The sequence below is a fragment of the Canis aureus genome, chromosome 2 (assembly GCF_053574225.1).
Source record: "Canis aureus isolate CA01 chromosome 2, VMU_Caureus_v.1.0, whole genome shotgun sequence".
Classification (NCBI taxonomy): Eukaryota; Metazoa; Chordata; class Mammalia; order Carnivora; family Canidae; genus Canis; species Canis aureus.
In genome coordinates this window covers 92,644,861-92,670,117 of record NC_135612.1, presented here as the reverse complement: position 1 = coordinate 92,670,117, position 25,257 = coordinate 92,644,861, and the positions used below count along the sequence as shown (strand labels likewise).

Here is a 25,257-nt window from a genome sequence, read left to right as displayed (position 1 = left end):
TGTCCGCGGCCCGCCTGCACCCAGCACCCCGTGTCTTCTAAAACCCGCTCCCCGTCACCAGGCCGCACACACTGAAAACGGAGAGCGGCGGCCGGGCCTGAGCCGGGGAATCAGACAACCGGAGACGGGGCAGGACAGCATCGCACGACACAGAAAGCCTTTATTCGCGCGCGCGCCGCTCCAGGGCAGGGCAGCCTCACTTCAGGATGCTGTCGTCTCGGGCTGAAAGGTCCGGAGGGGAACAGCCGCGTCAGGGCGCCGCCACAGCCGCCCAGGCGACCCCCCCGCACACCCGCGGCCTCTCCCGCCCCCCGGGAGCCCAGGGCCCGCGGCGCCCGCACCTTCCGCAAGCTCCCGCTCGATCCGCTTCCGTTCCTCCTGCTGCTTCTTCTCCTCGGCGGCCACCCTCCGCTCCTCCTCCGCCCGGGGTTTCAGGTAACCTGCGCGGGCACAGCGGGGAGGCGCGCAGGCGCTCGGTTTCTTCGCCGAAACGCCGCGCGGAGGGAAACGGCCCACGCGAGACCTTGAGGCGCCCGAGAGCCCGACCCGACCCCGACCCCCACGCACCCACTTGTCCCGAGAACCAGGCGTCCCGCCCTCGGGGTCCCCGCGCGCCCGCGGTCACTCACTGTAGCGCTTGGCTCCGTACGCCATGCCGAGGACCAGGGCGGAGTAGCGGCCGAGCTGCGGGAGACGGCGGTCAGGGCGGTCAGGGCGGCGGGGGCGGGCGGGCGGGGGGCGAGGGCCGGGGGCCGGGGTCCCGGGGAGGGGTCGGGGCCGGGGCTCCCACCCCACCGAGGTCGCGCACGCGGGGCCCCACGGGGCCGAGCGCCCGCCGACGGCCGCAGAGCCCGGTTCACCTTGATGAGCGGGGAGACCTGCACCGGCGGCACCATCTTGTCCGTGAGCCTCACGCCGGAAGCACAACCCGCCGCCGCCGGAAGCGCCGCGGTGACGTAGAGGCGTAGCGAGGGCCGCGTGCGCCGTGCGCGGGAGCCTGCGCCCCCCGGTGGGCGGAGGCGGAACAGCGCGGCCGCTCGGGGCGGGGCCCCTCCCGGCGCGCCGCTGGCGACCAGTACGCACGCGCGACCGCGGGGTGGGGGCGGGGCGGCCTTGCGGGGTGCGCGGGGCTCCCGCCGTCCACAGGGCTCAGCGCCGGAGGAGGCCGCCCGCCGGGCCCGAGGGTTTGCCGAGCGCGTGAGGCTCAGCAAACACACAGGCCCCTGCGCCCTGGCTGCGGGCTCTGCGGCCCGGGGCCCCCGCGCCGGGGAGGGAGCCGCCACCACGCCCCGCCCCAGGTCGCCCGCAGGGGCCGCAACGGGAACGGGCTTCGAGGCTGGGCTGGGAACCCAGGGGTGAGCGGAGGGCGCCCCTTGGGGAGCGGCTCCCCTGCACGGGGCGGGGCCTTCCCGGGAGGAGCAGCCTGGCCGGCCGGGGGCCCCAGCAGCCCCGCAGTCTCCCCCTTCTGCTCCTCCGGCGGGACGCGGGGGGCCTCTCCTTTGAGTCGCTCCACCCTCTGAGCCTCTGCGCTCACCCTGTGACGTCATGCCAGGTGATCCGCAGGGGTGCAGAGGGGGTGACGTCACGGCCAGGTGAGCCGCAGGGGTGCAGAGGGAGTGACGTCACGGCCAGGTGATCCGCAGGGGTGCAGGGGGTGATGTTACGACCAGGTGAGCCGCAGGGGTGCAGAGGGAGTGACGTCACGGCCAGGTGAGCCGCAGGGGTGCAGAGGGGGTGACGTCACGGCCAGGTGAGCCGCAGGGGTGCAGGGGGTGACGTCACGACCAGGTGAGCCGCAGGGGTGCAGAGGGGGTGACGTCACGGCCAGGTGAGCCGCAGGGGTGCAGAGGGGGTGACGTCACGACCAGGTGAGCCGCAGGGGTGCAGAGGGGGTGACGTCACGACCAGGTGAGCCGCAGGGGTGCAGGGGGTGATGTCACAACCAGGTGAGCCGCAGGGGTGCAGAGGGGGTGACGTCACGACCAGGTGAGCCGCAGGGGTGCAGAGGGGGGTGACGTCACGACCAGGTGAGCCGCAGGGGTGCAGAGGGGGTGACGTCACGACCAGGTGAGCCGCAGGGGTGCAGAGGGGGTGACGTCACGGCCAGGTGAGCCGCAGGGGTGCAGGGGGTGATGTCACAACCAGGTGAGCCGCAGGGGTGCAGAGGGGGTGACGTCACGACCAGGTGAGCCGCAGGGGTGCAGAGGGGGGTGACGTCACGACCAGGTGAGCCGCAGGGGTGCAGAGGGGGTGACGTCACGGCCAGGTGAGCCGCAGGGGTGCAGGGGGTGATGTTACGACCAGGTGAGCCGCAGGGGTGCAGAGGGAGTGACGTCACGGCCAGGTGAGCCGCAGGGGTGCAGGGGGTGACCTCACGACCAGGTGAGCCGCAGGGGTGCAGAGGGGGTTCCCTACACGGCAGGCAGCAGTGGCCGAGCAGCTCCCAGGGCCAGGGCGTGCTGGCTGTGGGGACACATGGCTCCCCAGGCAACCAGGTGGGGGGCGCCGGCAGGAGGAGCCCTCGGCCCGGCCCTGCACTGATCCAGGCCGAAGCCCTGGGAACCGGAGCTTGAGCCTCTCTGGGGCCCCCAATACGCCAGACGGGAGCCCACTTTTCCCAACTTTCCCAAGCCCTCCTGTTTCCAGAGAGAACTCAGCCGAGTCCGAAGAGCCCGGCACACGGAGGCAGACGCTCCGGGTGCTCGCAGGGCGGCGCGGCCACCTCCGGCTCCTGGGCTCAGCCTGCCCGCGGCCCCGCGGTCCTCTCCACCTCTGCCCCGGGACTGCAGGATCACGGCGGGTTCCCGGGGGCGGGAGCCAGCTCGGTCCTGCAGGGTCCTGCCCGGGCTCTCTGGGGACCCTGCCCGATGCCTCTGCCAGGCCGGGGTGGGGCGACGCCTGCCCAACAGCCTCACCGCCCCCCGAGGAAGCTGTCCACGCACCTTGACCCCACAAGGCCGAACTAAGCCTCTTCCAGCAGCGCGCCTTGTGGGGATGCTGAGTGCGCCCCCACCCCGCCGGGGTCTTGCCCTCGGGCAGCCGAGCTGATGAGCTCGGGTGGCAAACATGTTTTCCCTTCTCTGGATGTTAAAATAAACAAGGCTCCTCAGCAACTCCTGCTTCCAGAATTAAAAATAAGTGTCTCTGGGGTTGAATGTGAAGCCAGGGTGCTGGAGGGGACCACCCATCAGTAGCTTCCAGGGGGGTGGGGTGGGCGGTGGGGGGGGGGGCTGGTGAGGACACCAGGCACACACACCCACACGCACATGGCTGCCCGAGGGGGACCCCCTGAGGCTGGGGGAGACTCACTTTGGCCCCAGGCCCCCCCTGAGGGCCTCGGGGGTTCCCACCTGGCTCAGGACACTGGAGCCGCCTGCTGACGCCTGTGCACCTGTCGGGGCAGCTGTCCTGCTGAATCCTGATCTGCCCCCCCGGGCGGCTCCTCGGCTATCTTTAGTGCGGCCAGCCCGGGAGACCTCCCTAGGGGCTCCGCCGGTGTCCACAGGCCTCCCCACATCAGGGGCCTCCTGAGCACCTTCCCTTCTCCGCGGGGGGGCTCGCTCCTGCAGCCCCACTAGGCTCTCTCCGAGCATCACAGTCAGACCCACTCGACTGGGAGTGCAGCCCAGCCCAGGTCCCCCACATTACTCACGTGTTTTCCCTCTGGGAGTCCCCAGGTCCCCCCAGCAGGTCACGCCCCCCAAGACCTGGGGTGATCTCTAAGCCTGACATCACCCCACAGGCACCTGGGCCAGGTCCCCTCCCCAGACTCTGCCTGCTGAGCCGCGATGTAGTGGGGAAACCTGGCTGGAGGCTGGCGCAGGGCTCGGCCCATCCCAAGGCACTCCACCCCAGAAACGTCCCTGCTCTGCCAGGGGGACGGGGCTCTGGGCCTCTCCTGCCACTGAAGCGGGGAGGCGAGGGCGTACACGACATGCCGGGGGGGGATGCTTGGTCACCAGCCCCTCACAGGGACTTTGGGCAAATCTAGGAGAGGCGCCTTCCTCTGCTTCCGCAGCCAGAACAAAGGCTTCTGGGTGAGGGGCGGCGGGGAGGTGCCTGGGAAGCCGGCGCCAGGGCGGGAGGGGGGCATCTGAGTCACCCGCCAGTGCCAAAGCTCACTGTGCAGTCCCTCCAGTCCCCAGGGTGGCCCTAGGCCTGTCCTTGTAGGGAGCGGAGCCGGAGTCCGAGCTGTCCTGGGGGACTGGGCAGGAGCTTAAGACAGGTGGCCCGAGCCCAGGGGGCGCAGAGCATCGCAGCAGGCAGGCCTGGGCATGGTGAGTGGGGCCCGCCGGGCAGCGGGCAGGAGTGTGAGCGTGAGTGTGCGCGTGGCTGTGCGGTCACGGTGCCGCCGACACAAGTGTTTGCCTGTGTAAGAGCGCGCGGTGGGGAAGATCTGGGCCCCGGTGACAGTCTGGGGCTGGACGGTGGAGGCTCCTGGCCTCGCACTGGACGGGTCCCCAGAACAGGCCCACCCGCTGGCCGGCCGCCTGCACACTCAGGCCCAGCTGGCTCCTGGCTGGACGGCAGGCCCCGGGCGCAGGGCTTTCGGGCCCAGTCGGGCCGCTTCATACCCAGACCTGCAGCTGGCCTCGCCCAGGGGCCCGAGTGCCAACCACACGCACCCCCCGCGTCTTCCCGAACACCCGCCTGGAGGCCCTTCAGCCTTGGTGTCCTCACATTAGGCCAGCAGGAAAACGAAGAAGAAGGAAGGGGGGGGCCTCCGGGCCCAGAGGGCATCCTCCAACGTCTTTTCCAACTTTGAGCAGACCCAGATCCAGGAGTTCAAGGAGGTGAGGCTCCGCTTTTGTCCCAGTAACTCCCGCCCAAGGGGTCCCCTGTGAGTCGTAACGCAGGTGATGGAAAGACCCCGGCTGAGCCTCGCTGTGGAAGCAGCGAGAGGACAAGCCTGCGCTAACGGGGTGGCCCGCCTGGGAACCCAGTGAGCCTGGCCTCGGTTTCAGGCGTTCACGCTAATGGATCAGAACCGAGATGGCTTCATTGACAAGGAGGACCTGAAGGACACCTACGCCTCCCTGGGTAGGTGCCCGGGGGCGCAACTCTGCCACGACCTCGCGGGAACGCGCTCTGGCCCTACAGCCTGACCCGGCATCCCATAGCCCGTGGGCTGGAGGAGGTGGGCTGGGCCCCCCGGGGAGAAGTCCCTCTCCGGTGGCACAGCCCGAGCATGGGCGCCCCGGATGGGGTCATTGGGATGAAGCTCCCGGGAGGGGCCGACACCTTAGAGGAGCCCCGAGCAGGGGGGTGTCCTCCTCCCCCCGAGCACCGTAAGGAAGCCCAGAGCAGACCTGGGAGGCCGGGGAGGCCGGCTCACACTCCGCTGAAGAGCCGAAGGCTGGCCCTCTTGTCCCTCACCCCTGCGTGGGGGCACGTTCTCAGGCCGAGGCCACCCCGGGGGAGAACAGGTGCGTCTCCTTCCTCTGGGCCCCCTCACCCCCAGGTAAGCCCCGCACCTCGCCTCTTCCTCCTCCTCCCAGGGCCCAGGGTCTGGGGCTCTGCTGACAGGTCCCCCCGTTGGCTCGCGTCCCCAGCGTTGTTCTGGGGTCACATCAACAACATGGCGGCCAGGGTGGCTGTGACCCCATCTCGTGTTGGTGACAGGCAAAACCAATGTCAAGGATGAGGAGCTGGACGCCATGCTCAAGGAGGCCTCGGGGCCCATCAACTTCACCATGTTCCTGAACATGTTCGGGGCGAAGCTGACAGGTGGGAGCCGCGGGGGGGTAGGGGCAGCCCTCGGGCCAGGCGGCCGAGGCACCGTGCATTTTGTTGGCTCCTGACGCCATTTCACATGAAAATTCAGATTTTCAAGTGTTTCGAAAAGCCCTAGAACCTGACACTCTGGTTCCCACGTCTGTGGGGCGGGTGAGCTTGCCGGGCGTCCTGTAGCCTCCGTCCTTCACTCCTGGGCCTCACGTCAGCCTCGGGCCTGGGCAGGATCCTAGGGACCCGCCGGCTGGGAGCTGCAGGTCCTCCTTCAGGCCAACCCTGGGGCCTGGGACGGGATTGGAGCCCTGAAAACCCCCTTTTGTGAGCAGGTACGGATGGCGAGGAGACCATCCTAAACGCCTTCAAGATGCTGGATCCCGACGGCAAAGGCAGCATCAACAAGGACTAGTGAGTGTGGCCCCGGCACCAAGGGCTGCCCCCGCCCCCGCCCCCTGCCCCCGCCCCTGCCCCTGCCCGCCCAGGTCCAGGCCCGGGCTGTCCGCCCCAGATCCCTGTCCCTCAGGGTCACGGAGGGCAAAACCGGTCCTGCCCACAGGGCGGGGTATCCGGGCCGACCCTCGACCCTCGACCCTCGCTGGGTTTGTAAGCCGCCTGGAGGCTCAGCAGCTGGGGGGGAGGCGGGAGTGGGCGTGCCCAGTGTAGCAGGCACGTGCCTCAGTCTCCCCCGCCCCCCCCCACGGGGCCCCCCAGGGAGGTGACCCCGAGCGTGAGTCAGGAAAGACGCCCCAGTGAGTCCCGGAGCCCAGGACTCGCCCTCCGGCCAGGCTGAGAGAGGCGCCTGTACCGTTGGGGGGGCCCCCCGCCAGGCAAGCTGACCCCCCACCCGGGCCTCCCACCGCGGGGGGCGTCCCTCTCGCGGGTCCCTCTCTCGCGGGTCGGCCTGATACAGCTCCTCCCTCCTTGTCCTCAGCATCAAGAGGCTGCTGATGTCGCAGGCAGACAAGATGACTGCAGAAGAGGTCTGGCCCACGCTGCCTCACCCCACTTCCTTCCCCATGGTCCTCCGTGGTCTTGGGGGGCGGGGGGCTTGGCCAGGGGACGTACCCGGGCCCCCAGAGGCTGCGGCATGGGGTGGGCAGGGCGCTGCCCCCCGGCTCACCCCCCCCACAAGCAAGAACCACACGGGAGCCGGCTGGAGTTCAGTGCCTGTAATTCGCTGGCCACCTTGCCCCTTCCCCTCCTCCCTGGGCCTGACCCCCACCCCCACCGGCCCGCAGGTGGACCAGATGTTCCAGTTTGCCACCATCGATGCTGCGGGCAACCTGGACTACAAGGCGCTGAGCTACGTGCTCACCCACGGGGAGGAGAAGGAGGAGTGAGGGGCGTCTCCCCCATCGCCCCCCAGGCTGCAGCCCGTTCAATAAACATGAACCCACAAATCTGCCTGCCAGTGTCTGCGGGGGAGGGTGTCCTCCTGGGGGTGCGAGCGTTTGCTCAGGACTGGGAGAGTCTGGAGGGGAAGGGTCCGCTGGGGGCGGGAGGATCAGCAAGGACCTGCGGGGGACCGCCCCCTGCCGCCCCTGCGCCCCCTGCCGCCCCTCCCAGCCCAGCCTGACGCCCCCTGCTCAGCAGCGCAGGTTGAGAGAAGCTGGGGGCTGGGATCCCCCAAGGAAGGCATTTCTCACAACTGTCCACTCGCCTCAGTGATGCTGGGGACCCCACGGCCCAGGATCCATCCAGTTCCCCCACAGCCCTGGCCTCTCAAGACAGCCGCCCCCCCCCCCCCCCCCCCCCCGTCACTGCTCCTGTGCCAGCCACCCTGGGCCGGGCCTGGCCTGGCCGCTGGGGCACCCGTCTGGCCAGCGGCTGCATGTCCCCCCGGCCTCGGGGCCTCCCGTAGGCCACCCCGCTGTGCTCCGCGGGTGCCCGGGCTGCTGGATGCTGGCACGCGGTGGCCAAAGCCTGCCCCTCCTGGCCTCCCCTTCACGCCCAGGACCACTTCTCGACAGACCAACTGCTCCTTTGGCTTCCAGACTCCATAGGGACCCCGTGACCTCTCTGCGAGTCCTGGGGGCTCCAGGGCCTCAGGGCTCCACAAACAGGCGGGGGACAGGGCCACGGCTCTAGGACCGAGCTGCCCCGAGCTTCCTACGGTCCGCACTGGAGGCCGAGGGGTGGCGTGGGGTGGCGAGCCTCGGGGAGCCTCAGGGGGTGGCCGCCGGCTGGGGCGCGCGGTCAGCGTCATCCTGGATGGAGCGGCTCATGCGGGCCTCAGCCTCCAGGCGCCGGTAGCGGGTGTGGAAGAAGAGCGTCAAGCAGCAGCTGAAGAGGGCGCAGAGGCCGGCCATCAGCAGCATGGACACTGGGGAGACACGTCCCGCTCGGCTGAGGCTCGCCCCGCGGCCGGAGCTCCCCACGCAGGCCCCAGCGGAGCCACGCAGCTGGCAGGGCCCCAGCCGACCCCCACCGTGGCCAGTGAGGGACCAGGCACGGACCTCCTCACTTGGGCCTGGGGGCTCTGGGCAGCGGAGGCACTCACCCTTCCAGTCCAGGGGGCCCTGGCCATCCTGGCAGGTGGAGGTGGACGGCTCCGCTCGCCGCACGCTCAGGGCCGTCAGCAGGACCACGACGAGCGCACCCGCAGCCTGCCTGGACAGCCACAGGCTCTTCAGCCCTGCCCCGGGCACCGCTCGCCGCTCACCGCCACGGGTCATTCGGGGCACAGCGGCCTGCCCAGGGCTGCACACAGCTCAGAACGCGGTGGCCTTCGCCAGAGCAGGCGGGTGGCCCGCTCCGTGGCCTTGGGGCAGGGGCGGTCTCAGGGTCCCCAGGGAAGCAGTGGAGGAACACTCACCCCAGCACAACCACCAGGCCTGCAGCGGCACCCTCACTCACGGGAAAGGAGCACTCGACTGCCAGCTCCATGGCAATGGGCACCACCGAGAGGCCAAAGAGCCCGAGCAGTGAGCAGATGGTGACCAGCGCGAGGGTCTGTCCCTGCAGCTGAGACACCTGGGGGGCAGGGGGCCGTACAGAGGGGCGGGGCAGGGCAGCGGTCAGCGGGACGCAGCCCTGGGCACACAGACCCAGCCAGGCCCCCCAGCATCGTCTTGGCCGTGCAGAGCAGCCAAGACGGCAGCACCAGGGCCAGGGGGCCGCCCCGCGGGCAGTGCCGAAGGCTGGCAAGGCCTGGCTTCCTGCTGACCAGCTTCCAGCTGCCCTGCCCCAGAGTAGCCCCTCCCGCCCCCGTAGGGTGGTCTTGGTTCAGGGGGACTCACCAGGGCAAAGGCCACGCAGACCACGGAGGTCAGACAGTAGCCAATCTTGACAGCCTCGGTGAACTGTTTGGTCTGGTCCACATACAGGCTGAGAACCAGCGCCCCCAGGACCCCAAAAACGATGAAGAGGGCCCCGCAAAGGCCTGCAAACTCCTGGAGGAGAGGAGGCCGGGGCACCCCATCACCCGCTGCAAGGATGCCGGGGCCCCAGGGGAGCAGCCTGCCCGCCGTCCCCGAGAGCCCGTGGCAGGGTGAGGGACGGCCCGTCAGTACCGCCCGCAACGGGAGGCTCCCCGTCCAGGGGTCCAGGGGTCCAGGGCTGGAGACCCAGGCTTGGTGGAGGTCACGGCCGCGGGCTCACGGGACAGGGGCCCAGGGAGCGGCACTCACCTTCGAGTAGCCCTTCACGCAGAGGACCTGCTCCAGGAGGGCCAAAAAGCCGGAGAAGATGCCGATGCCGCCCCCGAAGCACACGGCCAGGGTGACGTAGGCCCTGTTGTGCAGGAGCTGGGGGAGAAGCCCCACTCAGCACAGGAGCCGGGGCACCCGGGCTTGTCCCGCCCCTTCCCTCCTCAGCCTGTGCCCGCACCCGGCCACCCGGCCACCCGGCCACCCGGTGTGGATCCCATCGCACTGACCAGCTTCAGCCCCTCCAGGAACCTCTCCGAGGTGCAGCGGGCAGCCCCCGCAGAGGGCGGGCTGGGGGGCACGCTGTCCCAGAGGCAGGCAGTGGCCAGGAGGCAGGCGAGGCCAGCGGGGATGATATAGATGCCCAGCTAAGGAGAGGGCACGCGTGAGGGGCTGTGTGCAAGTGTGCAAACACGTGCGCGTGCACACGGGGACCACATCCCCACCGCTCTGGGCACACCGCCCCCTTGCCAGCCACCCCACCGCCAGCCCTCCCAGACAAAGCTGAGCCCCAGGACCCGCTCTGCTCTCGGGAACCCTGCCTTCCAAAAGATCACCCAAGGGTGGCGCCCACGGGGACAGCCGTCGCCCGAGCCTCTCCCAGGCCCCGGATTCGCCAAACTGCCCCCTGAGCCTTCCTGCCCGCCTTCATGAACGACCTCAGCGCTCGCCCAGCTGCACAGCTGAAGCCCCCTGACCCTCGGAACCTGCCAGGGCCTGCCCCACTCCCTGACCCAACCGAGGTCCCGACTGGACCCTGCAAGCGCATCTTTGGCTCCCCAACGTTCTGGACCAGGTCAGACCAGTCTCCCCTCAGACATGCCCGGGTTTTCCATCCTACCAACGCCAAGCACCTGCCACCTGGGGTGATCCTCCCCACCTTGCTCAGCAGACACGCTGGCCTGGGACCCAGCCCCTACCCCTCAACCTCATATCCACCTCACGGCCTCCACCGGTCCCTTGTCTCCGTCCCTAGCCCTCCCTTCAACGCCTCCTCCTGTTCCAGCCAGCCCCTCACCTAACTGAGGGCCTCCCCCCAGCAAGGAAACCGACATCCTGGTCCCTACCTGGCACGAAGGCGGTGCGAAAACCCTGTGTGCACCAAGTGCACGTGCCGGTGGGGTCACCAGCAGGGAGGGACAGGTGCGCACTCACAGACAGCTGTGGACACACTTGTACGTCCACACGTAAGCACATACACACCCACATGTATTACATGCAAGCCCAGCATGCATACATACACACCACGTGAATGCACACACGTCTGAGCTCCCTCACCATCCAGGGGATGTCCTTCTCCTTCTTCACCAGGGTAGGTGACAGCAGGTTGGCCATCAGGATGCCCAAGGAGTTTGCTGGATGGGCAGATGGAGACACGTGTCTGCCCCGCCCTGGGCCAGGCCTGGTCCCCGGCTCACAGGCCGAGCCCCTGCCCTCGGAGAGCAGGGAGCACGCAAGTGCCAGGACCCATCGGCCTCAGCCCTGCCACTCACACATGGTGCCGATCATGTTGGCTGTGACGCGCTGGTGCTCCGGGAACCACAAGGCAGCCAGCTTGGCTGGAGAGAAGATGACCATGGTCTGCACCAGGGCACAGAGGCTCTGCCCACCCATAAGGAAGGCAAACGGGTCCTCGATCTTGATGGCCAGAGAGGGCAGGGCTCTGAATGTACTCCCAGCAAAGTTCAGCCATGCGCACGTGATGGTCTGCAGGGATGGGGTCAGAGCACTGCCTGGTCAGCCCGGACTCCCTCCCCAGCACCCTGACCTCTGTCCTGCCCCCCCAACGGCTCTGCCTGGGGATCCCCCGGGGGAGGAAGCAGTGGCTCTTGAGCCCTTACTCAAGGACCCTGCCCCATCTAAGAACCAGCCTCCTTGGCGTCTGACTCACTGCCCAGCGAAGCCCAACAGAGTCCAGAACCCAGATGGCCACCACGCCGGACGGGATGGACACCACGAGGTAGATAAGCGAAAGCCAGTTGATCTGCTCGGTGGAGAGGACGAAGTGGTGGGCGATTATGTCGGCCACGGGGGCGAAGCTGAGCCACAGCTGTGGATACACACCGGTGTCAGCCCCGGGGGAAGGTGCTACAGACATCACAGCCACCTGCTGTCCTAGGCTTGGGCAGCCAGCCCGAGGGAGAGAGTGTCCGGCAGTCCCACAGGAGCCAGAGTCTCCACTAGTCACCTCCGGGGGCATGCACCAGCTAGGAGGTCAGACAGCATGCCTGGGACTGAAGCACCACCATCCTGCCAGCGTGGTCCGAGGGGTAGGAGCTGGAGACCTGGCCAGAGCCTGCAGGACCCTCTACGGGGAGGGCCCAGAGGCGGGTGTCTGCAGGGGGAAGGGGAGCTCTGTGTGGTGAGTTGTCAGGGAGGGGCGTAGACCGGGTGCTGGACAGCACTGGGGCCCGGGCCGAAAGAAGAGGGGGTCTCGATGAGGAGAGCTGGTGGCCCTGGCACCCCATGGCATAGATGTGCAGATGGGCTGGGCAGAGGAGCCCATCTGGGGGGGACGCTCGCTGTCTATGGGGAACAACCAGGTAGATAAAGGTAGGAAGCAGGGTGGGCCTGGAGCCACTGAAGGGGCAGTGGGAGGGATGTTTCCATGGCCGGGAGGGGGACAGAAAGGGGCCCAAATGGTATCCCCAGCTTGTCTACAAACTCAGCTATTGAGCCCCAGGTGAAAACACCTGGACTGTGGGCTGGCCCTGCCCAAGGCCAGCCCACCCGTCCTTCAGGAGACCCAAGTGTTTGGGAAGGAAGACCCTCTCTGACAGCATGACAGGTGACGTTTCCCAGCCTTGGGTCCTGTCAAGAGCTAGGACTCTGAACCTCACAGATCTTTAGCAAACAGTAAGTTCCATTAGGTCAGCGGGGAAGACTTCCTGAGGAGGTAAGACAGCGTCTCCTCCCTAGAGGACGGGTGAGAGGAGGGTCTCTCCAAGGCTTATTGCTGGAGAAAGAAGGGAAGCAAGCCAGGGATGGACCAAAGATGAGGGCATCACAATCCAAAGCTCACGATCACTACCACCCTGTGAGACCCGGGAATGCAGGGGCTGGCCCCAGGCCACATCCTCCACGGCCGAGTGGGTGAGGTCCAGGCTTGCTGACCCACGCAGATGCCGACTGCAGAGCATCACATGACAGAGAACTTGGGCAACATCTGCCTTTTGTTCCCTTTTTTTTTTTTCTTTTACAGGGCAAAGCAGAGGACAGACCCTCCGGGTGCAGAAAGACACTGATCCAGCAGCGAAAAAGCATGGTATCTGTTCCCCAAACCCGCCCCGCCGAGCCAAGGCCATTCCTTGTTCTTCCCCAAGCCTGTGGCCAGCAGAGCAGAGACAGGGCCAAACTGCGCCAGGCAACATGGGAACAACTCCCCTCAATCTGCTCTCAGCCCTGCCAGTGCCGCTCACATCCCTCTGAGGGTGCTGATGGCTCCCCCCATGCTCGCCCCTGCCCACACCCCTGGGCTGCCTCCTTGGGCCACTGTGGGGCCACCCGGACCTCACTCCAGACACTGCTCCACCTGCCTCCGACACTGCCCTCTAGGAACCTGGGACCTGTGGGTACCCAGCTGCAGACGAAGGACACGAGTGGACGTGGCTGGGGTAAGCCTGATGGTCAGTGCTCCCAGGGGTGACCAGAGCAGGGATCACAATTCCTGGCGAGAGTCCTGTTTGCTCCATGACAACCCGCGGACCAAAGGGGAGTGCAGCCAGACACTGCCTCGGTGTGCAAGGAACTCCTCAGGCCACCAAGAGACCCACCGACCTCAGACTCATCAAAGCAGCGTCAGGGGCCGAAGGAGACCCTGCACCAAAAACCCTTTCTGGCTTCCTAGATGGGGACCTGGTACAAGCACAGTGCTTGAGTCCCACAGAAAAAAAGAGGTCTCGTCCACGCCTGCCCGCCACCCGCACTCGGGGCTCTGCACGTCCCGATCGTCTCCCGGCCACTCACAGCCTCCCCAGCTACCTTCTGCCAAGGTAGCTTTCCATGACCTGATTACGTGGGGGCCTAGTGCTGCCTGGGCGGTCCTGGGGTTCTGTGGGAACCAAGGAGTCACGGGCAGGTTCGTTCAGGCAAGTAGCAGGCAGAGCAGGCGGCTCCGGCGAACGAGATGGAGGCTGCCCCGTGCAGCCCGGGGTGGGCCAGCACCGCGGCCTGACCCCGTGAGCAGGTGGCCAGCATGACATGATGAGCGTGGCTCCAAGCTCTCCCTCCATCCAAGTGCACGAGGACACCTATCCTAGGAGCATGGGGTGGGGTCCGCAAAATGTTCACCCCACCAAACCCACTGTACGTGGTGGGCTGGGGAAGGAGGGACGCCAGCCTCCAGCGGGAGCTGGGGAGAAGCTGGAGCCCCAAGCCCCAGAGATTGGTAGATCCTGTTCTCACTGGCTGACCAAGCGGTCTCGGGGGGAGTCCCTGCCAGCCCTGGGGACATTCTACAACAGGTAACCAGTCGCCGGAGATCCCAGCTGGGCAGTTATGGAGACCTGGGCCTGCAGACAAGGCCCCCTGAGAGAGTCCCCATAGGGGTCAGGAATCGAACGAAGGCGCCGGCACCTTAAGCAGGGGGGAGGGGGATGGAGTCGGCAGGGCCAGGCAGGGCCCGACCGGTTGCCAGGTGTTGGGTCTTCCAGAGCGAGGGGAGCTACTGGGAGACCCCTTGTCAGCTAGACAGTGACTCCCGCCTCGCCCTGGGCAGGAGAGGAATTCTTTCCAAACCACTGCAGGTGGCAGGGACCAGGCTCAGGCACCACTGCGAGGACAGAGGCCGCCTCCACCCTGCAGCCAGGGGCCCGTGTCCCGATCCACCCCACCGTGGGGGGGGGGGGCTTGCACCCAAGCCCCCGGGGCTGCAGCGCGACCCCGCGCACCCGGCTGGGCCCCCACCTCCCCGCACCGCCCCCGCCCCCCACCTCCCCGCACCTCCCCGCACCGCCCCCCGCCCGCGCCCCCACCTCCCCGTACCGCGGCGTTGGAGCAGTTGAGCAGGCTCAGCACCAGCAGGAAGAGCCAGCGGCGCGCGTAGACGCGGTAGCCCAGCAGCGCGCCCAGGGCCGGGGGCGCATCGGGCCCCCGCCCGGCCCCCCGCCCTCCCCCAGCCCCGCCGTCCATCGCCCGCCGCGCCGCTGTCGGGCCGAGGATCGCGCTCGGGCCGGGCCGCCCTGGGAGGTGGCGCCGGGGCGCGGGGCGGGGCGCGCGGGGTGGGGCCCGGGGGCGGCGGGCAGGGGGCCCGGGGCCGGGAGGAAAGGCGCGGTTACGCCCCGGGACCTTCCTCCGTCGGGCTGGACGGGCGTGTCTGCCGCCGAAACAGGGACAGAGTCTCCTCCCAGGCGCCAGGCAGCCCCCGACCTCCGCGTGGGCCTCCAGGTGCGCACCCGCCCACGCAGGTGGGTAGAGGAGAGGCCCCCCGCGAAGTCACTCGACCCCGCAGAAGGTCCGCATTTCCCGAAAGGGGCTGGGGAGAGGTCCCCTCCGCAAGTCCTGCTGTCCAAACAAGTCACAGGGAGGGCAGCAAGCCAGCGTGGAAGAGGAAGCTGGGGTCAGTCTGGGAGGTGACATCCAGACTAGTCATTGGGTTGGGTCCTGTGGGGAAGCAGAGACGAGGGGCAGCAGGCAGGGGCTGAGGAGGAAGGCGGAGTCCAAGGCCTGCCTGACCTGCCCAGCGCAAGGGCAGTGTCCCCGCAGACCTGGGGCAGTCGGCCTCCCCCGCAGGGCGATGGTCCACAGTTGCCAACTGAGGAAACAGCAAGGGTAGAGTGGGGAGAGGACCTAGAGCTGAAGACAGAGAGGAGGGGGTGTCAGGGCAGCCTCCCCTACAGCTTCCTCCCCACCCAGAAGGGAACCTCAGACATCTCCCTAAGGTCACCTGTGATGTCTAGGGGCTGACATACGTGGACATGATACAACCCTGGCACTCGTATCCCTCTCCACCTCTGACCCTCCCCCCATCCCTGGGGCTCTTCTGTGGGGCAGGCAGCTCAGCAAGGCCACAGTCACATTTCTACACGCCAACGAACATGTGGAAGCTAAAAATAAAGATACACTACCATTTACAATTACTTCAGAAAGTTACATATTTGGGCCTATAAAAAGCGATCAGAGGAAACCTCAACAAAAATGGAGTCAGGAGTCCAAAAGGGGGAGCTCTCATGCTGTACCATTCAACGTCAAAAACTGCCATTACAGACCCTAACAGAAGAATCATCAATAGGTAAGAATCATCAGTTACAGGCCCCAAGAGGAAAAGAGGTGCATTGCATCTCCTACAAGAAATTAAGCACCCCTGAAACTCACCCAGGGAGAAACTGCCATCACCGTAGACTCTTGCCTTTCTCCAATGGACTTTCATTCAAAACAGCCCCTCCCAATTTCCTCCTTTTTCTCTTTAGAATAACATTTCTCTCCTCTGTTGGATTACCCTATGGTTTTGGCTGCAGCTGGCTTGTCTTGCATTGTGGTTATTTGCTATTTCTGAATAAAGTCATTTTTTAAGGTCAACAGGTATAAACTTAGCAAACTGTACACAGGACTTGTGTGTAAAAATTATGCAACACAAATGAAAGAAATCAGTGAAGGTCTGTTTAAAACCAAGAGGTGTACCATGTTCATGGATTGGAAGACTCGACATTTTAAAATGTCAGTTCTCCCCAGACTGATCTATACACTTAAGACAGCTCCTATCTAAAGGGTTTTGTAGACATAGACTGGGAAAAAATATTTGCAAGCCACATATCCAACAAAGGGCTGGTATCTAGAATAAAAAGAGCCCTCAAAACCCAGCAGTAAAAAAACAAAACAAAACAAAAGTCTAATTAGCAAAAGACATGAAGAAACATCCCACTGAAGAGGATACCCAAATGGCAAAAGATGTTGGACGGCTAACATCACTAGCCATTAGGAAAATGCAAATTAAAACCAAAATGAGATACCACTACACACCTTTCAGAATGGCTAAAACAAAAACCAATGAACCTTGAATGCTGCTGAGGTTATGCGTAACTCATTCATTGCTGTTAAGAATGTAAAACCAGGTTGACAGCTTCTTATAAAACTAACATGTAATTATCATATGACCAGCAGTTGCACTAACTGCAGTGCATCCACACCGTGGGATGGGGCTCAGTGGGAAGGGACTGTTCATAGCCAAGCAGGCTGGGTGAATCTCAGGGTAATTATGCTCATTGGGGGGTAGGGGGAGGTATCCAACTGCAGAAGGTTGTCCACTATATGAGCTATTACCTTAAAAGTAAGACTACCAGTTATTTTACCAGCAAAAACGGGTTTATTTGGGAATAGCAGAGAATGGCAGTCCAGGACAACAAGCCTACTGCAACACCACAGACTGGCGTGGAGACCCACGGCGAAGGGACTCTGCTTATAGAGGACACAGGAGCTGGGTCGCTGCTGTAAGCAGAGTGTCCATTGGGGTAAACTGGGAGCAGAAAGTGAAGTGGCTTCTCATTGGCGGGGCCGTGACCGTCTCTCATTGGCTGGGCTGTTGCTGGGGGAGGAGGAAACTTTCCTCCGGCTGCGGGGCTGCGGTGAAGGTGGCACTGACCCACCCACACCGAGCCCCTCCCTTCCTGTTGGGTCTGCAGTTAAGAGCTTCACCTGTGGACCCTCCTATTCCACTTTGATGAGGTTTTTCCTTATTAATATTCGCAAATTCCATGTGTTTACATTTTTGAGAAGATAGGATTGTAGAAGTGGTCTCAGGGATGCGGGAGCGGGAGGGAGGGGTCCTCCTGGGGATGGAGAAACCGTCTGCCCTGAGGCCTGGGTACCGGAACCTACGTGTGACACAGTCGTGTGCGGGCCGCGAGCGCACCTGGAGAGGCCCGAGATCGGGGTTCATGGGTGTTGGCATCAGGGCTGTGACATCCTACTGTTGTGAAGATGTTCTCTCTGGGGAAGCCGAGCACAGAGTACAAGAGATCTCGGTATTAGGCCTTACAACTGCATTTGAATTTATAATTATCTAAAATAAGTTTAATTTAAAAAACTCACATAACATGGGGGGTACCTGGGTGGCTCAGCGGTTGAGTGTCTGCCTTCGGGTCAGGTGACCCGGGGTCCTGGGATGGAGTCCCACATCGGGCTCCCCGCATGGAGCCTGCTTCTCCCTCTGCCTCTCTCTCTCTCTCTCTGTGTGTCTCTCATGAATAAATAAATAAAATCTTTTTAAAAATAACATGGAAATCATACTCATTTGGAAACAACTTTTTCCACTCTCACACTTTATTTAAATTTGGGCAAGTATCTGCAACGTAAGCATCTAAGCTGTTCAAGTTTTGAATGGAGCTGAAACACCATCCTCGGAAGGAAGTGCCGTGCTGCACCCGGCTCTGTCCTCACACCTTCAGGAGCGCCCGCTTGAGGATACCCATTAGTCATCTCCACTCGTCGCTTCCTTTTGAAGTGATCTTCAAAGGCTTATTTCAAATAACATTTGACACACAATTTTGACTAAATCTTTGCTTCAGTGTTTTATCTCCTTTAAAAAAAGATTTTATTCATTCACTTGACAGAGCAAGCGAGTGGTGAGCACAAGGGGTGGGGGAGGTGGGCAGCAGACGCCCCGTGGAGCAGGGAGCCTGCCTCGGGCTCCATCCCAGGACTGGATCATCTGAGCCCAAGGCAGATGCTTCACCGGCTGAGCCCCCCAGGCGCCCCGTACCTCCTTTTTCCTTAACCAAATGCAGACTCCTATCAGCATCCCAACTAGCGGTAGTCAAGGCTTTTTTTCAGGCCACTGTCTTCCCAAGTTGAGAGCAGTCCCTCTGCCAAGAATGGAGCAAAGGCAACACTTTCTTCTTCGAGGATGTTGGGGAAGAAATCTCACCTTATAGAGGGAGGTGGTCACAGCCCATCCTCTTTGTCGGGTTTTGACTTGGCTTTTATCTGCTCCTCTCGAGAGAATGTCAGCTATTTGAGGGGCAGGAGCAGGTCTGCCCAGGGCCGAATCCCTGGAACAGGCCGGGGCCAGCACAGAGCTGTGGGAGAACATCAACACGTGCGGGGTGGGTGACCTTTCCGCCTTGCCCCCGGCCTGGCCAGCAGGCAGGCTCTCCGCGGGGTAGGCCACTGTCCCCCCCCTCCCGGCGATGTGCATCCTGGACAGGAGCCTCTGAGCCTGGTTCCAGAGGCATGGCCTCCCTTCCCAGCACCCACGCCTTTACTCAGGTCCACTCTGTGCTGCTTTCCCTGAGGTCATGGCTGCTGAAGCCCAAGCACACCAACGCTGTGCCGCAGCAGGAAACTGAGAGAGCAAATCAGAATCTGTATTCTCAGGCTGCCTCGAAAAGGATGGAGTGACTTGATCCTTATCCACCAGCACGGGCGCAGGGGCAGGGGCAGAGGCAGAGGGAGAAGCAGTCTCCCTGATGACCAGGGAGCCCGACGCAGGACTCGATCCCAGGACCCTGAGATCGTGACGTGAGCCAAAGGCAGACACTTCACCAACTGAGCCCCCCAGGTGCCCCTGTACCCCGCTTATCCTAACAATATGCCCTGGCTCTCATCCCTGGTGGTGGCCCTGTGGCAGCTTGCTCAGGTACCCGCCACTCAAGTCAGCTGCCAGGACCCACAGTGGGCACACGTAATAGTTTATCAGTTATTCACACACGATGCCTTCCAGGCTGGCTCCAGTTTTTTTCTATTACAAACTATGCTTCAATTAGTAGCCTTGTTTATTCTTGTCCCCCCCCCCCAATTTTTCCCAGCATTTTGCCAGTTTTCCCAATTCACCTTTGGGATAAATTCCTATTTGGCGTTAGTTGGGCCAAAGAATAAACGTCCACATGGTTGCACTGGATATTGTCAATCTCTAGTAGCAATATAGGAGAGTCTCGCCAACAAGGTAAGTTCTCAAACGATGGGGTTTTATTGCCATACTGGTCAGGAGAGACCTCAGTGGATATCTTTTTTATTTTTTTAGATTTTATGTATTTATTCATGAGAGGCAGAGAGAGAGAGAGAGAGAGAGAGAGAGAGAGAATGTAGACACAGAGGCAGAGGGAGAAGCAGGCTCCATGCAGGGGGCCCAATGTGGGACTCGAACCCGGGATCCCGGGGTCATGCCCTGGGCCAAAGGCAGGCACTCAGCCGATGAGCCACCCAGGTGGATATCTGCCTGTACACCTGAGGGAGGGAAGAGCCAGCAGGACAGGCCACGCAGGTCTAAGAGCGTAGGCCTTGTGGTGTGAGGGCCTCGCATGGGCCAGGAGAGCCATGCAGTTGGAAGTGAGTGGGGGAGAGCACCAGGGCCAGGCCAGAGGCAAGGCAGGGCTTGGTCCCAGAGCAGGACCTTGGAGACTCAGAGCAGCCACTGGGCTGCTGGCAGAGGCTGATGTAGGTCCTGCGGAGGGCAGCTCCATTCAGCATAGACGGGGGCGGGCTGAGGAACCAACCCAGGCAGGACAGGTGGGGGTCGGCCCAGGCAGCAGCTGCAGAGTCTGAGAGCCATGGTTGGGTTGTGGCGTGCTTGATAGAGCCCACAGGAATTCCCCAGGAACTGGATGTGAGGAGACAGAGGAATGAGGAACGAGTCCAAATGTTTGTGCCCCAGTAACAGAAAAGATGGAGCGGCTCTTGGCTGAGATGAGGACGATGGAAGGAAGCAGGTCACCTCAGAGGCCCTGAACCTCTGAGGTGGGAATGATGTCTGCTGCTCACTGGAGGGCAGCCAGCATCTGGACCAGGCTCAAAACCATGGGTGGAGCGACCACCGGCCAGGAGAAGAGCCTCAGGGAGAGGACAGAAGGAGGACAGCAGAGGGGCTGGAAGGTGCCAGTTGTGGGGCAGCGCAGATGGAGAGCGGGCCATGGGGAAAGTATTTCAGGGGACAGCAGCACCGGGGGTCATGGAGATGACAAAGGCCCCCTGGACAGAGCCCCATGGGGTCTTGGGTGCCTGGACCAGGGCGTTTTGTTGGAGTAGGGGCAGGGCAGAGGCCTGAGGGCTTGAAAGAGAAGTTGGAGAGGCTGAGTGTAGATGGCTCTTCCGAGGAGTCCTGTTGCGAAGACAAGCACAGAAGCACAGCATGAGGAGAGAGCAAGTCCTGCTCTGTTCTGTGAAGACGGGCAGCCTCGCCCTGAGTTTGTGAGTGAATGGAGTGATCCCACACCGAGGATGGCCCGTGGGAGGTGAGGAGGAGCAGCAGGTGGGTGCAAAGGACAGGCCAGTGCCCCGGGGGGCGGGTGGCCCAGGAGTGAGGACAGCGCCCTCTCTGGGGAGGAGGGAGCGGTGGGCTGGGTGGGGTGCAGTCTCCTCTCACTGCTTGTGCCATGGCTTCTGGTTTCTTCTTTCTTTCCTGCTCTATTGAGATGTAACTGCACATATGTAGCCGGCACACTTCAGTGAGTTTTGCCCCACGTATACACCCAAGAACTACCACTGCCACCCACACAGTTCCATCGTCCCAGCTTTCTCTGACGCCCTGGAATCACCCTGCCCTTGGGCTTTTGCTCTGAGTGAAGCTCCTGGAGGCTTTTGAGCAGAGGAGAGACAGGGCTCGACTAGTGTGTTGTGCAAGTTACCACTCTGTGCTGAGGACAGACGTTAGGGGAGGAAGTGTCAAGGGAAGACGCGGAGACCAGTCCGGAGGCCTTGCACGAATTCTGGGGCAGTCAATGGCGCTCGGTCCAGAGTGGGGGTGGCATGCTACAGCCAGATTCGGAGGGGTGTGCTGACGGCAGGCGGCTTGGAAGAAAGGACCCCAGCGTCCTGGCTGAGCAGGCAGGATGGAGCCCTCCTTCTGTGGCGCGGGCAAGGATGAGTAGTCAGCTTCCAGGAAGACCAGGAGTTGAGGTATCGGTATCAGAGCCTGCGCTCCCTAAAGATATCCCAGCAGAGACATGGCCAGAGTTGCATTCGGGAGCCCAGGGTTCAAGGTCAAGGTCGGGGTGTTGTTGCTGACGAGGTCCCGGAGAGAGCAGGCAGGTCAATTGTCCTGTCTGCCCCCTTGGCCAGAGACCCTCGGCCCTGCCTCATGCATGCTCCTGGCTCTCCTCCATCTGCAGACGGACGGCTATGGTGTCAGAGAGCCATCACATGACTTAGTGGGGTTGCTGCCCTCTGTCCAGGGCTGTTCCTGGCCTGTTGTCCTCACCTCTGACAGCCAGGCCTCCACTCCTTAGCTGCCATTTCACTGGAAAACAAAAGCAGCTGGATGAGATGCTGCCCAGGCCCCACTTCCTGCATCAGGGCCTTCCTCCCTCAGTGTGAAGGGCGGCCACAGCCCTCCTCCCCAGATTTGGTCCACAGTCCCGGATGACGGCTTGGGCTCAGGCGGCCTTCCCTCCCTCCGGGGAGGTCGTCTGTTCCTGTACCCCATCAGTACCACTGAGGCTCTGGCCCAAACAGAAAACAGCTCTCTAGTCTCAGAAACCCATCTAAAGCAAAACACCTGTATCTACGCTCCTCCCTTGAGCCCACCATAATCCAGTGTGTCCCCCTGCAATGCATCCATAATGCACTGCCCAAGGTCCCAGAGGGTTCCGCTCCCCACACCCTCTCAGCAGCTGACCACACATCACTCATCCCTAGGGATCCCCCTCCCCAGTCTGCTCAATCCGGGTCTTTCTTGCTGGATCCTCCTGGACTCACTGATTTCTCCACGTGGGCAGGGGGCTCAGCCTCCCGTCCCTCACTCACTCCTTGGACTGGCTCATCCACCTGCAAACACTGCAAACTCATCCTACGCTCCGGAGGCCCACAGCCTCATAGCAGCGCCCCTGGGAGTCTAGCGGACATTACAGCTGCACCCTAACCCCACTGTCGGGTAATCCCTCACCACCCCCAGAGTGTCAGAGGCTGCCCACCCTTCCAGTTGTTCCCCAGCCATGCTTGCCCATCCTCAGGCTGCTCCCCCGGCAGTCCACACTCCTCCCCTCCGGGGCACTGCCCGGTGCAGCACCAGGCTCTCCCCTGCACTGCACGGGTCCTCACAGACAAACACAGGGCAGCCAGAGGAGGCTGTAGAAGGCCAGCACCGTGCCATTCCCGCCCTGCTCAGAACGGCCAGGGACGCGTCCCTCTGATCTCACCTCCTCCCTCTCTGTGCCCCACACCCTCTGGCTTCCATGCTGGCCTCTGGCAAGCATCCTTCAATCCCCCCCTTTGCAGCTTGGTGCTGGCAGGACCAATTGCCTGTGAACCCTACGTGTCCGCACTTGCAGGGCTCCTTCCCTCTGTGTCTCCATGGCTGGCCCCTGTGCCCTCGCGTGCCCATCCGCCCTATCGTGGCCAACACTCCAGACATCCACTGCCTCCCCACCCAGCTTATGTGGCTCCCACATGACACCTCCCGTCAAGGTGTGGGCCCACGAACGGGTGCACGTCGCGGTCACTACTTACCGCTGCAGAGCCGAGCTCGTGCAAGCGCGGACACCCAGGGTTGCGGGGTCAGCCCTGCTGCGCGCTGTCCTCTGCGTGCGGCGCCCTCGCTCCCGCCCGGTGCACGGGGAGCGCTCGGTGCCGGGTCCCAGGAAGGACCGGGTCACAACAACGAGGCCGACGCCGCCACGGGAATGCCCGGTCCCGGGCGGGGGCCAGCGCCGGCGCCGCGCTCGCAGGCCCCGCCCCCGGCCGGGCCCCGCCCCCGACCGGGCCCCGCCCCCGGCCCCCTCGGCTCCAGATCCGTCGGCCGGGTCCTGCGCCAACGCGCCTGCGCCCCGTGACCACGCCCCGGCCCCGCCCGCCGGCCCCGCCCTCCGGGCCCCGCCCCCTCCCGGCCGCCGGGTGGGAGCCGCTCCGCGCAGCGCGCATGCTCCGTGCGCGGCGCCCCCGACTCGCCGCTCGGCTCCGTTCGGGCATTTCCGCCTCTTTGTTTTAAACTCCGGACGGGTTTTTTTCTGCTGCTCTTGGGGGGACCCGGAGGGAGCGGCGCCCCCCCCCCGGCGCTGCCCCGCGTGCGCCCCGCTCGCCGCAGCCGAGCCGGCAGGTCAGTGAGTCCGCGCCGCGCCCGGCCGGGCCCGCGCCGCCCGCTCCTCAGGCCGCGGCCTCGGCCCCTGCGCCCGCCCGGAAGGCTCCGCGCCCCGCCCGCCCCCGGCCCGGCCCCGCCCGCCCGCCCGCAGGCTCCGCGCCGGGACCCCCGGGGCGCGCCGGTCAGCGGGGGGCGGCCGGGCTCCGGGCAGGGCCGCGCCGGGTCACCCCGCGGGTCCGAGCCCGCCGGGTCACGAGGGGCCCCGAGCCCCGGTCGGGCGGGACGCAGCTCGGGCCGGCGGTGGCCCCGGGGCCGGGAGCGGGAGCGGGAGCGGGGCCGGGAGCGGGGCCGGGAGCGGGGCCGGGAGCGGGGCCGGGCCGGGCCGCGCCGCGCCGCCCGAGGGCCACCCCGGCAGACGGCTCCGCGGAGCGCCGGGGCGCAGGTAGGTCACCGGGAGCCCCCGGAGGCCGGGCCGCGGCCGTGGAGGAGCCCGGCCCCCAGGGAGGCCAGGCCCGGCTGAGCGCGAACTCGGGGTCGGAACTCCCCAGCAAGTCGTGGGCTCGGCCGAGAGCGCCCCGAGGACTGCGGGGGCCCCCGCCCGCCCCGCAGCGGCTTGGGCGCCTCGGCGGGCTCCGGAGGTGCGGACCCGGCTGGACCCGCTGCTGTGCGGGCTGGGGGCGTCGGGGACCCGGTCGCCGGCGCCCAGCTGCAGACCCTCGGAGGCCCCCGCCCTGCAGACCTGTCCTCGGGGGGCCGCCTGGCCGGGCCCGGGCACAGTGAGGCAGGGTTGGGACCCGTCCTGCCTCCGGGGATTCAGGTGGGGCTCCGGGCCTCAAGCCAGCTCGGTGCTCACGCCCCAGACCCAGAAAGCTGTCCCCCTACTCCTGGGCTACCTACGGTCTTGGGCCTCGGCCTAGTGGACGTGCCTCCATCCCCTCCAACCGCCCCAGCCCTCCTCGCTCCGTGGGAGGCCGTGTGGTTGTGTGGATACACCCTCCATCCTGAGCCTGGACGTGTTTTCCGTGTCCAGGGGCTCCGGGACGGGTGCAGTCCAGCCAGGACTGCTGGAAGCCTGGGGCGGTGTTCTGGGGGCCCTGGACAGTGCAGGAAAGTTGGCGCAGGCCGGCACACTTCTCAGGGGACTGGATCGGGCACCTTCTCCACTCCAGGAAAGGAAAATACTCAAGGGCCTGGCAATGGGGGTCTTTGCTTCTCTGAAACCCGTGAATGAGACTTTCACCTAAAACTTGCCCATGTTTTCCTTTAATTTGAAAGTGCTGATGAAAAAGCAGGGTGCGGCATGTGCTGCTCTTTGATTGGGGAATGGCTCCAGAGTGTGTCCAGTGAGGTGGTGCTGGAGGAGTCTGAGAGGATGAAAAGCCCAGGAGAGCAAGCAAGGGTCTTGCCCGGCTCAGCGCCCGGCCCGGGCTGCTTGGCGTGAGCTCAGCGGGCAGCACACGACTGAATGAAGAAGTGAGTGCGTGAATGAGTGAGTGCAAGGCAGGAGTACTGGTAGGAAGACCCACTTGTGTTAGGCTTGCAAACTTATCCAGAGGCTGGGCTGCAGGATGAGGTGCAGATCTAAAGGTGCGAGCTGTATGGACTCCCAAGAGAGACCCTCGAACTGCTCAGCTCAGTCTTTTCCTTTGTGCCACAACTTCACCACTTGGTGACCTAGGAGAAAACCCGTTTCGATTTTCAGATTGACGTTTCATAGGACCACATCTTAACCAAATGGGAGTCCCCAAATAGTCCAGCACAGGAATTGTTATTTGTCAGGCGTAACCACACTTGGGACCTTCTTACTCAACACTTCTGATTTTTTTTCTTTGTACTTTTGCACTTTTTTAAAAACTTAATTTGTTTTGTGAAGTTTTGTTTTGTTGTTTTGTTTTGTGAAGTTTTGGAAGAGACTTGCCATACTTGGTATTCGGGTTT

At 64.1% G+C, this 25,257-nt stretch overlaps 4 protein-coding genes and 1 long non-coding RNA gene across 12 annotated transcripts in view; 2 read left to right on the top strand and 3 right to left on the bottom strand.

The window, feature by feature from the left end:
- Window positions 1-140: 140 nt before the first annotated feature.
- Window positions 141-1,562, bottom strand: ATP5ME (ATP synthase membrane subunit e). The gene is made up of 4 exons (XM_077882087.1): window positions 861-1,562; window positions 630-684; window positions 342-440; window positions 141-222 (listed from the first exon to the last, which is right to left on the bottom strand). Exons 1-4 carry the CDS (start codon window positions 1,545-1,547, stop codon window positions 197-199), a joined length of 867 nt encoding a protein of 288 aa, XP_077738213.1. The 5' UTR covers window positions 1,548-1,562; the 3' UTR covers window positions 141-196.
- MYL5 (myosin light chain 5) lies at window positions 1,095-7,130 on the top strand. Of its 4 annotated transcripts, none has more exons than XM_077882088.1 (8): window positions 1,417-1,552; window positions 4,139-4,277; window positions 4,686-4,793; window positions 4,965-5,040; window positions 5,623-5,727; window positions 6,060-6,138; window positions 6,662-6,710; window positions 6,969-7,130. In XM_077882088.1, exons 2-8 carry the CDS (start codon window positions 4,275-4,277, stop codon window positions 7,068-7,070), a joined length of 522 nt encoding a protein of 173 aa, XP_077738214.1. In that variant the 5' UTR covers window positions 1,417-1,552; window positions 4,139-4,274; the 3' UTR covers window positions 7,071-7,130. The 4 variants fall into 4 exon arrangements, with proteins under 4 accessions (XP_077738217.1, XP_077738216.1, XP_077738214.1 ...); XM_077882089.1 differs by having other exon boundaries at window positions 1,418-1,552; window positions 4,171-4,277; XM_077882091.1 differs by lacking the exons at window positions 1,417-1,552; window positions 4,139-4,277 and adding an exon at window positions 1,095-1,355.
- On the bottom strand, window positions 6,885-14,507 carry SLC49A3 (solute carrier family 49 member 3). The gene is made up of 10 exons (XM_077858684.1): window positions 14,361-14,507; window positions 11,269-11,427; window positions 10,871-11,084; window positions 10,656-10,732; window positions 9,608-9,745; window positions 9,360-9,476; window positions 8,970-9,122; window positions 8,546-8,703; window positions 8,231-8,340; window positions 6,885-8,053 (listed from the first exon to the last, which is right to left on the bottom strand). The coding sequence occupies exons 1-10, from the start codon at window positions 14,505-14,507 to the stop codon at window positions 7,896-7,898; spliced, it is 1,431 nt and encodes a 476-aa protein (XP_077714810.1). The 3' UTR covers window positions 6,885-7,895.
- A 4,748-nt stretch (window positions 14,508-19,255) lies between these two features.
- Window positions 19,256-22,989, bottom strand: LOC144303618 (uncharacterized). The gene is made up of 2 exons (XR_013370631.1): window positions 22,752-22,989; window positions 19,256-21,543 (listed from the first exon to the last, which is right to left on the bottom strand). It is a non-coding gene; the product is annotated as an uncharacterized LOC144303618 (long non-coding RNA).
- Window positions 22,990-23,161: 172 nt separating this feature from the next.
- Window positions 23,162-25,257, top strand: part of PCGF3 (polycomb group ring finger 3) — a 49,170-nt gene continuing 47,074 nt past the window's right edge. For 2 of the 5 annotated variants that reach the window (XR_013370599.1, XM_077881948.1), the window contains exon 1: window positions 23,169-23,337. The gene's annotated coding sequence lies outside the window, so the exon portion shown is untranslated. Of the gene's footprint in view, window positions 23,338-23,699; window positions 23,762-25,257 lie in introns of those variants that run through there. The other 3 variants (XM_077881970.1, XM_077881961.1, XM_077881951.1) reach the window with 3 other exon arrangements.